This window comes from Plectropomus leopardus, chromosome 23 (genome assembly GCF_008729295.1).
Source record: "Plectropomus leopardus isolate mb chromosome 23, YSFRI_Pleo_2.0, whole genome shotgun sequence".
In the NCBI taxonomy this organism is placed as follows: Eukaryota; Metazoa; Chordata; class Actinopteri; order Perciformes; family Serranidae; genus Plectropomus; species Plectropomus leopardus.
Genome location: NC_056485.1, coordinates 12,227,328 through 12,241,429, shown reverse-complemented (window position 1 = coordinate 12,241,429; position 14,102 = coordinate 12,227,328). Strand labels below are relative to the sequence as shown.

Below are 14,102 nucleotides of genomic sequence, written 5' to 3'. Positions count from 1 at the left end.
GAACTGTGTGGAGGAAAAGGCAAAATGTTTCATATTAATCAATCTTCCACAACAGGTTTTGAATGTTAAACACTAGCAGCAAATAACATTAACCCATTGGCAACTGAAAATCAATTTTTGCTGACAAATCAGTCCATAGTATTTCCTGGTAGAAAAAACTTATATATATATATAATACAATACATTTTGCTGCGGACCCCATACAAAGTAGTACATTGCTTAGTTTCTGTGCTGGTAGATTTGGTTTGTAAAAGACACTAGCTGAACTTTGTGTGTCTTACACAGGGGGTAGGATTTGGTAAGTGTTCACCTCCTAATACTAACATGTTGTCTTAATACGGGCATTAAATACTTACTACTTAATATGTAATACTTAATACCTACAATCTATTTTGAATGTTCAAAATAAAGATCTAACTAACTAACAGTTACAAAAAAATGACAACAGAAATAAACAAGTTTGTCCATTTCTACAACTGAAATCAATTGCCAGTTGTCTACCCTGAAGTGATTGTTATAGTTAGTGTGACGTCACAGTGATTTGGTCTATAGTGTTTGACATGTTATTTTGTACATTTAAATTCAGTTTTATTTATTTTTCTTTAGTTCCATCAATTTGCCATCACTACATCTGGACTCGTGAAATAGAGCAGTGACGCTAGTCGGACACCCCTCCTCTCTATCACGCAGGACGAACTAGGTGTGTTAGAGCTGCTAACGGCTCAGCATGTGATGAAATGACATGAATGATCTCTCCGTGAGAGATTGTCTTTTTGGGTGCCTTTCTTTTCCTTGAATGTTGTCTTGACATCCTAGAATCTGTTTAACACTTGTCTGACGTTGGTTTCACTATACATAAAGTCAGTCATGTCATGGAACAGTTAATGCAATGTAACCTGACTCACCTGCCAGCAGACTTAGAAAAATTCCCCAGTTCATGGTGGCAAGTGATGGGTATCCATCAGCAACGAGCATCTGATAACAAAGCAAGGACAAAAAGCAACACAGTCAAGGCATTTGTCTTTTATTATATGTAGCCAAACACCTTATACCTACAACGGCATGTTTCACGTGCCTTTTAGCTTGTGTGTACCCTGCTATGCAATTTTAAAAATGCGTGAGTGAGTGTTTTAGATTGCATTCCTCCACCCACTGATTCATATGCAACCCTCTTCTTTTTACATGACTTCTCAACCAGTCCTTACTTCCTCCTTTTTTCACATTGAAGCTTTTAACATTAAACATAAATCATAAAGCAGAATTTGAAAATAGGTCTATACCCTCCTCCTGCAGCTCTTCTCTGTCCAAAGCCCCCTCCCCCAATTTAGCAGTGTACACCTGTAACACTGTCTCACAACAGAGTAAAAAAGATAAAATAGATGCTGCAGAATCAGATATACTCAGTGCGTACCAATACGCAAACTACTACACTATTTAGTATGTCTGAATTAGATTTACAATTTGTTTTGAATTGTATCCTTTTTCTTTTTACTATTAGTATGTACTGCAACCGCCCTTACAAATGATGTACTACTGCACTGAGTATGCTTACAATGGGACATATTGCTTTGTCTTAACATTTTGCCTTGAATTTTGGCCCTCTTTCTCATGTATCTTTTGCAGTCAGTGCAACAAAATTTGAAGTACAAAAGAAAGCTTGCAAATTTAAATGTAGCAATTGTCTTTTTTATTGCACATACCACACCTACTCCACACCTGGCACCTACGTTACCTTTAATGCAACTTGACTGTTGACAGCTCAGTCGCAGCGACTCATGTAGCATCAAGCCATCAGAAGTCTGGTAGGGTCACTTCTTTCCAACTCCATACGCCCAGATTAAAAAAGAAAAAAAAAGAATTTCTAAATTTGTATTCTGTAGCCCAAACCGACTCAAGTGACATCCTTTGAGGCAGTTTATCAGATTTAATGCAGCTCAACAAACTTTAAAGGGGTAACATCGGTGCAGTCCCCGTTCACAAAACACACACACACAGACACACACACACACACACACATATCAGTCATGAGTATGCAAGGCGACATGTCATATATATATATTCAATATATATATGAGTAAGTAATCCAGGGACAACATTTTGATATTTTTCATGCTGGCTCATCGACATCACTCATTGTAAAACTTTAAGTGCAGTACAGCCATTGTTCATTCGTAACATTTCTTTCTGAGATAGTCAAAAAAAATGACAAGCACCTATTGGAACTTCCCTGTTGCTATATTCCATTTGTGTGTGAACTATGTAGTAATTTAATGTAGTCCGTTTTTTTTTACCTCAATTTAACTGCTTACATTTTAATGCTACAGTAACCATGGTCTTATATTTAATGTCACAGAGGAAGTTTGCCTCCTGTTTCAGCACATCTTGATCACCTTTAATTGTTGTGTATATGTACTGTCAGAATCAGGCTACTCTAATGTTTAGATTCTGCCTGCTTTTAACTCCAACTGCAACTGACAGAAATAGAACAAAAAAAAATTAAGTGATCGAAATAATACTGTAAAGAATTCTAAAATTTATATTTAACTTCAAAATCCTTGATGACACCCCTGTAATGATTTTTTTTCATTCTTTGATGTTCAAAAATGTTTCATGACTCCTAATTTACAAAAAGGATGTACACATGGCAAACGATAGGACAATTATTTGCGACAAGCTTTCACATCACTGTGAGTAGATGAAAGAAAAAGTTAAGACCTCATTCAGGGGGAACAAAACATGCTATATTTAGACAACCAATGCTGTGTGAATATGCATTAAAGCAGAAGAGATGTTGCTCAAAAACAGACAGCAGCAGTAGTATGCACGTCAACATCAACTCAGTGTTACAAGCTGGAATCGATACCCCCACCACAAACTTTCTCTCTCTCTCTCTCTCTCTCTCTCTCCGTCACACACAAAACAATAGTACATAGTGTTCGTTTACTTCCAGTAACATCCTGAACCGCCTCTCACTTGATAAAGGAGTTCAATATAAATCTAAACTCGGTCAGTCAAAATCAAAAAAACACACTTACCTTTTGCCACCTTTGACCTGGCATTTTGTGTGAATCTTCAGTACACTGATAAGCGCATATAAAACTTAAGATGAAGAGCAATCTAAAGTTGTCTTAACAAAACCTGTTCTACCTGTTATAATAACACCTGTCAATCCACCTCATAGCAATGACGAACAACAGGGAGGAAAATGTACGTTGTAAAGCAATGGCTGCTGTTATGACAGTGACAATCAATTAAAGACAGAGAGTAGTGTGTGCAAAATTATTCTTTCATGTAATAGCCCTCAACTCTTCTGACAACTGAGCCTGTTTGGATGAGCATGACTGGATTTCTGTTGGTAAACAAAACAACAAAAAGGTATTGTTCTGACAAAGCTGTTACCATTCCTCACTATTGAAAATGGTTCAGTCTCATTTCTAAAGAAATGTTCTGATTGTTGCAGATAGTGATGACCAGAAATAGATGCATCCTGCTGAACAACAATCCATTCTGTACCTGTTTATTTTCTTACCCGAAAGCCACATGACCAAGCGGAAAAAAACACAATCAGACTTGATTGTCTTGATCTACTGATAGGTTGAAGTATTGAAATAGCAATAGAAATAAGAAAAAATAAAGAGAATTCTTGACTTTGCAGAATTTTTATTGAAAACAAATGCTTTCTTTTCTAAAAATAACCTGCATGCACTCAAAAGGGTATCCACATTCACTCCTGATGCCCAATAAAACCAGCCTGACCACTAAGCAGCACTACTCAGGTAGACTGGTCCTAATGTAACATTAAAATATATGGTAATATATAATGGCACCTGTCAATAGGGTTAAAAAACAAACAAACCAATAAACAGAAGAGTAAATCTCATGTGGTTACAACAATGACAAGACAGAATTGAAACACAAACTCAACATTACTTTAATTAAATTTGACAACACACAGCAAACCTGTAACATAAATTATCATGTGATTGGTCACTAAATGATTTAGCTTTTTGTTAGCAGACAATTCAATTCTTTGACCCATTTCATTATGCAGGAAGCCATGTGCAGGCATTTGAGAGCCAGAGCAATGTTGTACACTTTCTCAATGAGGAACTATTGCTGAGACATAAATTCTTAAATTGTTCCTGTATTTTGAGGTAAAAAAAAGGCAGGAGAGCGTGATTTTTTTTCCATAGAGTATCTGCCTTATGTACTACTGTCACAATATAGTGACAGTTGCAAAAAAAATGTTTTTTTCCAAAATATTACCTACTGTACCTTTAACTGGAAATTTGGCTTAAAGGCACTCAAAGGCAGCACTGACCTTAAATGAAAACCATTATCCCTTCACACAAACACATTAAATGTAGCAAGACAAGACTTAAAATCATCTAAAGTGAAAAGCTTTCAAAAAAGTCAGTCTGCCTGTACAGCTGCATGACAATGTAATTTTAACTTTGAGATAAAAAAAAAAAGGGAGAAATTATGATCACTTTGATGGAGTGTGTAACCAAGACAGTTCAGGTTTCAATTTTTTAATCTGATGTTACGTAAATGAATGATTGATAATATAAAAATAATTATTAACATCTTAACATCTCGGTCTGTACTGCACCTGACCATGCAGCATTGTTTCCACTCGTGTGGATAGTACTTATCATTTCATCCACCATGCAGGAGACATGTCGCCTTCCACACCCATGAATGCTGTGACACAGCCACACCTGGGACAAGACTGTCTTTATCAGTGACCTCAAACTACATTTCACAATATGGGAAAGTTATTAGTCAGTTGTGTTATTATAAAAATTAGACAGTAATTCTTATATATATCAAGAGAGGGCAAACATCATAGCAATAATCATGGGCAAAATAATCACAATCATAAATAAGCTTCACAAACTGCCATTATTATTAATACTTATCACGCTGTGCTGCACTTCTGCCAAGTGGCATCGCTGTACTCCAGCAGAAGCTGTTGTTCAACTGCTGTGGGTAAGTACAATCAATATCAATATCAAACACTACTGTGTCTTTCTTACATTACTTTCAAATGTATTATTAAGTGGCAAACTAGAATATAATATGAGTGCCATATATGCTATATCACCATCGATTGTTCTAGTTTTTGTAAAAGGATCAAAACTATGAAACTCTCTACCAGCTGACACAATTTTAATGCTTTTAATTGTGACACTAAATCCAGGCTAAAAGAGAAACAAAATCATTCTCACACTTACAACCACAGTAGACACACTGGTATTTTGTAAAAAATGCTCTAAAATGATAAGTTTAGCTGACCTCCCCCAAGGTAAAATAAGTGGTTACAGCCCTGGTAAAACAAATGACATTTTATATCTCATTTATGTGGGCCATATAAGAGATTAAAAACTTATTTGGATGAAGGATTTCATTATTTTAGACTGGTCATTTGTGTAATATAATGAAAGCGGCAATATGACAGTAAGAACAGATGGTAGTAGGCCCCTTAAATAATTTTACACATCATTGTGTGCCATGATATAAAATAAATTCAGTCTAAAAGGTCCTTTTTTTAAAATAAAGAACGAAAAAGAAATACTTAACAGTAGAACGTGAGCCTAATTATTCATCGGACCAAAACGAAACAAAGATCAATTCCTATTTCAAAGGGTTTAACACAATTGATTGGACCTGAATACTTAAATCCATTTGTTTGAATTACCACTACATTTCCCATAACCACTGTTTTCAATTAGTATGGAAGCCTGTAAGTCCAAACAATACTCATATCCGCGCTACTGCTGCTGCTCTTAAAGGAGACGTATCCCGAACAGGCTTATTATCGGTTAAAGAAATATGATGTTTGCTATAGCTTTAAGAAGTAAATAATGCTTAGTATTTGTAAAATTATATCAATCATACAACTTAAGGTTTCTTTTAATATAAAGAAGCGAATAAATGAAACACTCGCGGACATTTGCTCTTCTTGACCGAGCTAACAAAACTTGGTCGCACCGGGGCCTTCGACGTTACGGTGGTCTTACAGTTTTTTAATGTTTATAACTGAATAATTACAAAGATCTGTCGTAACACTTTAAAAGTAGCAACATGGACTTGGAGGAAGACGAGGTTTCGAGTAAAGCGACTCGTCCTGAAACTGAAATAACTGCAGACTTAAAGGAGGCCGCAAAACCATCCCCGGACTGGACTGAACCGTCAAGCGGAAGAAGAGGAAGCAAAAGGCGGGCGAAAACCGCAGTGACCTCCCCAGACTACAGCGACTCTCGGTCTGGCGTTCGTGTTTTGCGAGCCAGGGGTGCTGGAGCTGGCAAGACTATTGAGTCCAAGGATGTCACCCGTAAGCAAAAACCTACAAGTTTGCACAGTGGTGGACGTGGGAGACCCGCGGGATCACGCTCCAGGAGCACACCAGTCATGCAGTAAGTGTTGCAACAAGCTTATTAACTAACGTTACATCACTCACAGAGGCTCGTTAGGAGTGCTGGTGTGATTGCACTGCAAGGAGCCTCGGGGCTGTGAGTGTAGGAAGTGTGCTATATTACTGGGTTTCTTAAAGCTATAGGTTAACCAGATATTGAAACCAAAAGAAATGAGTTGAGTGCATGTTTTGTTTTGTCTGTGCTCTTGTTATCCTGTTTGCATTCTCAGTCAAAGTCAGCAGAGTTAAGCACACTGTTATTATTTCAATGTATGCAACAATTTTTTTATTTTTATTTTTTTATTGTCACTGAGTTGTCATATACTGTTGATTTTCTCTCACACAGACCCGCAATAAAGAAACCCACAGTTAAAAAAGGTAAAAAGACACATGCTTTAGTCTATTTCACCTATAAGTTGGAATATTGTAAATACTTACACCTGTCACTAAAACATGGGCACCATGACTTCCTCAGCATCCAAACACACTCTTGGACCAAAGCTTTCCAAATCTAGAAAAGGCAAAGTGAGACCTCCAACTCACGCCACCACACCAGCGACAGCATGCAAGCCTGAAGCAGAGATGGAGGTTTCATCATGTGGTAAGATGAAGGCTACATACTTCTTCCTACATGCTGTAGAAAAAAATAGTAATGCGCTCAACTCGAAAATATATTTGACAGCATCAAAAAGATGCTTGTTAGAGGCAAAAATCAGAATAAAGAAACATTGCCAGCGCTAATAAGACAAATACAGGTTTTTCCTACTCTTTTTTTGTAAGAGTTTTTTATATTATTTTTTTGAATTGGATTTTGTTTGACGGTGCTACATAGCTCTTTAATTGCTTTTTAAATATTAACTATTCATCCCTTGTTTAGTCGCTTTTATTAATAGATTTTTTTTATAAATAGGTGATTTCTGAGCCCCTCCATGGCTCTCTTAAACATTATTTCTTTATTGGGTTATACATTTATTGTTGTTTATATACAGTTATTTATTTATATTTCTGGATCATGTGGTCTTTTGCTATATATATTTCCTTGTTTTTCAAATGCCTTTGAGCCTTTGATACCAGCTGCTGGTTTTTCTCTGAATTATTAGAGACACTCCTCCCATTGTGTGACAAGGTATTATTTTAATGGTTCATACATGCACAGATGATTTATATCAATTAATTATATATTGCAGTTGAATCTCACATGTTTATATATCATCTGTCATTCTTTCTGGTTTGTCATGCTGAAGAAAGCTTGTCTGCATGTTTTCCCTGTATTCTGTAAAATTTTACAATTGTCCTGACCATAATACAACAAACAACAGCAATCATCTGAAACTAAAACAACATATTTATTATTTCTGCTTTTCAGGAGAGGAGACAGGCACTTTGAAAGGAAACAATGCCAAGTGAGTGCTTCACAACTTACCGAATGAGCCGCAGAGAAAATGTTGATTTCCATGTTTAATTTGCCGTTTTGAATTTAGTGGCCAGTGTGGTGTTGATGTCTATATTAGCGTTACAGATCCAGATGCGGCTCTCGAAGAGGACACTCCATTCAGGGATGATCCAAATGATGTCATCTATAAACCACAGACAAAGACGTATGCTGAGCTCTTTGCCTTTTCAAAACAAGTCATGAATGTTACATAATATGAAGACTTCCAACATGCTGAATGTTAAACTGTTTATTTCTTATCTCCTTAGGGAAAAATCCAGGCGGCGTACAACGTTAAAACAAAAGGAGGTCAAGAAAGAGGAGCCAGAAAAGGAGGAGGAAGAAGATGACATTAAAAAAGAAGAATCAACTGAGATTGTTGTGCAGAGTGAAGACGGAATGAGCAATAGCAGAGAGCCAACCAGAAAGTAAGCAAAATATGAAGCAGCGATTAATCGAAGGAAATTTGACAACAGGTATATTTCACTCTTGTGAGCCATACACCTTCACAAATGCAGACCCCCACTGTATTAATGCGGGGCTGTGTTCTGTCTCAAAGCCTGCTTGGTGGCAACAGATTTGCTCAGTGCACCGAGAAGGAGGTTGATTTTATTGTTATGCTAATATTCTGCAACATTAAAGCCTAGATTACACTTTCTTTTTTAACAGAAACTGAGTTGTCCATCTTGGACGTTCTGCCCATCAAAATGAACACATGAAGTCTAGAAGAAAAAGATGTTGGACAGTATTCAAGCTTTGTCATGCAAAACAAAAAAATGTAAGCGGTAAATCTAACGCACGATCTTAGAAGTGCATGTTACCGCCTAGAGTCAGTATGGAAAACATCCTTTTGTGTTTGTTGCCAAACTTACATCAAAAGAAATATCACAGCAACACATTGACCATACTGATCCTTCACAATCATGAAAACATGCTGGCAGCTCTTCCTGAACTGCCGTTAGCGTTAATCCACAGCAGGACCAGCTGGGACAGCACATCCCATGTCCACCATCACGCTAGTCCTTATTCACCCAAAAGTCATAGCAACTTAAATTAAAATCTAATTGTGCAGTGCACTGGGATGAAGTTGGGACTATGGGTAGACGGATTTGGTCGACGTCTCAAACAATGTAAATTCTATTTTGCTTTCTGTTTTTATTTTAGGAAAGGTAGACAACTAAAAGATGACAAAGTCCCTCGCCTGCCAAAACAAAGGTAACAGTCTGAGTTGCATTATTCACTGTAGATGACACGGACTATTTGGAATAAGTATGATAATTTTACAGTTTCATACTTTTTTCTGCCTTCACAGGAAAAAGCCCCCCGTGCAGTATGTCCGCTGTGAAATTGAAGGGTGTGGTACCGTCTTGGCGCACCCACGCTACCTACAGGTTAGCCATCCCATCAACTGTAACAATGACAGCCCCAAATATTTTTAAAGGCTCAGTCTTTAATTTGGCACGGTAGATCTGTGAACTTACCTTAAGGCGCAAAGAGTCTGAGGTCGGATGTGTAAACTGTGATATTTACTTTCTGTCTATTTCAGCACCACATCAAATACCAGCACTTGCTTAAAAAGAAGTATGTGTGTGATCACCCCTCGTGTGGGCGCTTATTTCGTCTGCAGAAGCAGCTGTTGCGTCATGCTAAACATCATACAGGTGATGTTAGGGCACAGATGTTCACCTTATCTTTTTTTTAATTTTCTGAAAACGATTTTCAAATTTTTGAGCAGCTAAGAGAAAGAAACTTATTTAAACATTTCCTTTGCCTGTACTTTCATGCAGTTTCTTCATCCTACTTGTCCTCTGTCTTTCAGATCAAAGAGACTACATCTGTGAGTTTTGTGCTCGTGCCTTCAAGAGTTCCCATAACTTGGCTGTGCACAGGATGATTCACACAGGAGAGAAGCCAATACAGTAAGTTGCCACAACAATGGATTGTGTGTGTGTGTGCTTTCAACAAGAAAGAACTTTCAAAGGCTTGTTTCCATTGTATCAACAAAGATTCGATTAAAAAAGACAGGTGTCACAAGGTGATGAGAGCTAGGGATGCACCAATACAAATGTTTAAAACAACGTTTTTTTATCTGCAATATGGTTCCGAAACAAAGAAATCATCTTAATATATCCAATCATACAAGTTTAGAAAACAACATTTAATTTAACCTTCTTTAAATTGATTTATATATATATATCTGTCTCAAAGGACTTTTAGTCTGCTATACAACAAGCAACTCAGCGAGAGGAATTCTTAAGTACTTGTTGAACAAAAAAATTAAATGTGATTAAATGTTAAAGGGATTAGAAAAACAATTAAATAAAATTATCAAACTTAAAAAAGGGTAATTAGTGCTGTCTTTCACCAGAAAATAACATTCTCTCGTGTGAAGCACAAACTCAGTAGGCTGGAGCATGTTGTCAAACATAAGCCTCTTTACAAAGAAATCATAACATCGCCTCCTCTGCTAAATATCAATGATGAAACAGAATATACGTCTTTTTCCTTACAAAGATAAGCATATCTACTTCGATGCTGCTCGTTCCATTTCTCTTTTCATCAAATAGGTGAACAGTAGCTCAGTTAAAACAAATGTGACAACAAAACCACATGTCGCGCCGAGCCACCGGCATTTTCTCCAAATCAGCAACTAGGTATGGTAGCTACCTTTGTCCGAGTGGACCACAAATAACCAACAAATTGATGTGACACAACAGAATAGCGTCAGCTACAGTCAGTGGGGAATAACTTCCTATTTGCTGACAGGCCGATTGCAGTCGACTAATATTGGCTGATTGCGATGTTCGTCTGATGAATCGATACATCCCTCTAATAAAAACATCAAAATTTGAACTCCTTGTTAGCTGTTGAAGTACTTCCTGTCACTGCATCATTTTCCTCAGCTAAGTGGAGCTCAGGTCCTTGAATCCTGTTCAGCTCAAAGAATTAGCAGTATAACACACATAGTTTTTACTGTATAATAGTATATCTGGGCTTTTATGGAGGAATACATTTTGAACCCCTTTTTATACCCATTGATGTTTCTGCATTATCCTGAGTGATATGATTTGCACAGCCATTATTTATTTATGTTGTTATGACACTAATATTTTGGTGTCATGGTGACAGGAGTCCTTTACTTCATCACTCAGTGGTTACATTGTGTGATACAATATTGTGGATTTCTATACTGATACTATACTACTACTACCGAGATACTTGTGGTTAACTTGAGTATTTTGATTTTGCTACTTTACATCTCTGCTTCACAGCATTTATCCATCAGCTGTATATTCTTTCCAGATAAAGATTTTAAAAAATCTATTATAAATATATAAAATACAGTGCATCAATATACAGGAAATAAAACCACCCAGTAGTATATAAAACAACTAGAATCAGCTCCATGTTAATTTAATTATTAAATTAACATTAATTTATTTACTCATTAGAAAAGACAATATTCAAATGTTTCATTATAAAATAGCAGAAATAATACTGATCTGGTAGTATCAAGTACAATGGTGCAACTCTCACTGAGACTACTTTGACTACATAGTGAGTACTTTTACTTTTAAACTCTATGTAAAATATGCTGGTGATACTTTTGTGCCTGTACAATAGTAAAATTTGACTTGCAATCGAGTATGTTTTACGTTGTGCTATTACTATAACAAGATTCAGTAAAGGATCTTAATACTTCTTTCCCTCGTACTTCTAAGAAAGTTAAAGTGAAAATAGAGGTTAAGTGTCACGTAAGACCTGCATTAAGACTATAACCTGGTTCTTGTCTCCACCTTGTGGCAGGTGTGAGATCTGTGGCTTCACCTGCCGTCAGAAGGCCTCCTTAAACTGGCACATGAAGAAGCACGATGCAGAAGCCTCCTACCAGTTCTCCTGCTCCATTTGTAGCAAAAAGTTTGAGAAAAAGGACTCCGTTGTAGCCCACAAGGCCAAAAGTCACCCTGAGGTGCTCATAGCTGAAGCCTTAGCAGCTAATGAGGGCGCAGTAATAAGCACTCCCAATTTAATTTCAGAGACTCGCTCCGTGCTCTCCATGACCCTAGATACTTCTTCAGTGCTCTCCCCGACCTCAAAGACTGTCCCAGTGCTCAATCCGACCTCAGAGACTGTCCAAGTGCTCCATCCAACCTCAGAGACTGTCCCAGTGCTCAACCTGACCTCAGAGACTGTGCCTGCACTCACCCCGACCTCAGAAACTGTCCCAGTGCTCAACCCGACCTCAGAAACTGTCCCAGTGCTCAACCAGCCTGACCAACTCTCTGTTGGCCCGGAGAACCAGGAAGTGATGAATAGTACGCTCACTCCACTGCAGCAGGTGGTGCTCCCGCTGGCTCCGCAGACTCAGATAGACGTATCTCAGAGCCAGTTCCTTCAGCTGCCCATGCATCGTGTGGTGCAGGTGGCCCACCAGCAGCAAGCCCCCACCTTGCTGCACCTCACCACCGCTTCTCCTGCTCACCTCTCTAGCATCAGCCACCCCCAGCTCATCCAGCTCTCCACCCTTCCTGCCAGCAATGTCACATCCATGACCATCGCGGACCCCCAGAGCACCCTCCTCACCCTGAGCTCCGTCACCACGCTGGCCTCCACCGCCTCCCTGGCTTCCCAGCAGGCTGTGCAGTGGGGCAGGGAGGCTCATGAGGATGCACAGCTACCAGGGGAGGGTGAGCTGTGGGACAGGGTGGTGGTGGGTGGCGTTAATCAGGATGTTGGGGAAATGATGTGGGAGGGTAACGGGGAGAGGAGGAAGGAAGACGGATGGGAGAGAGAAGGAGAGAGACAGATTCTGTTACAGTGTGCCGAGGTTCAGGGAGACAGTCTAATCTAATCAGAAGGCTCCAAAATGATCTAAACCAGAACTTTACGCAAACTTTTCATTTTAGAAAAGGAACAAAAGACTGAAGGACCTGTCAAAAGTTTATAAGCTTCTAAAATATTTAAAAACAAAACAACTTTATCTCCACAAAGTGTAAGATAGTAGTCATATTCAGTACATAGCTACAGAGAGCAACTTATATCAGGGAGTATCACTTATAATATTATAGATTACGTACACTACTTTTACCACTCACTGAATATTTTGTAACTTTTTAGTGTTTGTATATATGTGTGTGATTGTACATATTGTACATGAAAGTCACAAATGACATTTAAATCCCTCGTGTCCATATGTGAACTGATGAGCATCATTAGGTAGGTTTTCATTACAGATTTGTGAAATATGCAAATTATATAGCTTTTTCAAATCGGCTGAAATATCACTTCATGCAAGTGTAAAAAAGTTTGGCGATAAATAGGAGTTTTTTTGAAAGTGACTTGTTTCTACTAGGTGCATTTTATATCCGCAATTTCAATTTGCACAATTTGAGGGTTAATAGAAACCTGCTGATTGACAAAATTGGTCAACTAGTCTCAGTTACTTAAAAGTCCAGTGTGTAGGAATTCAGGGGTTGTATTAGCACCCTAACAGACAGATGCCACTAAATCCTACACTGCACCTTCAAACATTACAGAACAAATGAACTGTGATCAAAAACTACAACCAAATGAGTTCTCGGTATAAAAGAATCTTTGTTGTAAGAATACAGTAAAGGACATATTAAAAAAGGGATTGAATTTTCAGCTTGGACCTTAAGATAAATCTATTTAATCATTGCCAAATGTGTAAGTAGTTTTTTGAATCATTTGAGAAACGTGAGATCTTTCCTTTTCCTTTCCTCCACAGGGGTTACTAATTAGACTCTTCACAGCTCTGTACAGTTCAAATGTCCCAGTCAGTTATAACCATGACACGGTGAGATAACATGCTATGCAACATCTTCGAAAGCCTATTACCTCAATTTCTAAAGAGAAAAGCTGCCTTCCTCATTTGAATTTTTTCACTTTTCCAGATCACCAGTAGTGTCACTTTCCTTGCAAATTCTACTGAACCACAATATTTGATTAGTTACACATCCTTGCATTAATATTTTCACAGTGAAGATGACACAGGCAGCAGTATTATGTATTTCTAAAGAATCTTTGATAATTATACCTCTGTACACTGCCAGTACTACTGAGCACATGTAATCTTACAATCGTAATTTATCAGAAAATGTGTTTAGATTAACTATAATAAACAAATTGTACTGTGAAGTTTTTATTTATTATTCTCAACATGCTTTAAACAATGTGTTTCTGGTTAGATTTTATGTCAGGGACATAACACTCTAGTTAGTTTTTTTTTTT

The 14,102-nt window shown here is 37.7% G+C and overlaps 1 protein-coding gene across 2 annotated transcripts; it reads left to right on the top strand.

Annotated features, from left to right (window-relative positions):
• Positions 1 to 5,797: 5,797 nt before the first annotated feature.
• LOC121962521 (serendipity locus protein H-1-like) lies at positions 5,798 to 13,956 on the top strand. 2 transcript variants are annotated; one of them, XM_042512785.1, is made up of 11 exons: positions 5,798 to 6,419; positions 6,765 to 6,796; positions 6,894 to 7,019; positions 7,785 to 7,821; positions 7,930 to 8,016; positions 8,120 to 8,278; positions 9,015 to 9,065; positions 9,163 to 9,241; positions 9,397 to 9,511; positions 9,670 to 9,769; positions 11,658 to 13,956. In XM_042512785.1, exons 1-11 carry the CDS (start codon positions 6,088 to 6,090, stop codon positions 12,700 to 12,702), a joined length of 2,163 nt encoding a protein of 720 aa, XP_042368719.1. In that variant the 5' UTR covers positions 5,798 to 6,087; the 3' UTR covers positions 12,703 to 13,956. The 2 variants fall into 2 exon arrangements, with proteins under 2 accessions (XP_042368719.1, XP_042368718.1); XM_042512784.1 differs by having other exon boundaries at positions 7,900 to 8,016.
• The last annotated feature ends 146 nt before the right edge of the window (positions 13,957 to 14,102 follow it).

Excerpts from the sequence above, each read along its gene's own strand:
- LOC121962521 (XM_042512784.1), top strand. The coding sequence starts at position 6,088 with ATGGACTTGGAGGAAGACGAGGTTTCGAGTAAAGCGACTCGTCCTGAA. Across the intron at positions 6,797-6,893 it reads GAAACCCACAGTTAAAAAAG|CATCCAAACACACTCTTGGA; the intron begins GTAAAAAGACAC and ends TGACTTCCTCAG. Across the intron at positions 8,279-9,014 it reads AGCAGAGAGCCAACCAGAAA|GAAAGGTAGACAACTAAAAG; the intron begins GTAAGCAAAATA and ends TTTTTATTTTAG.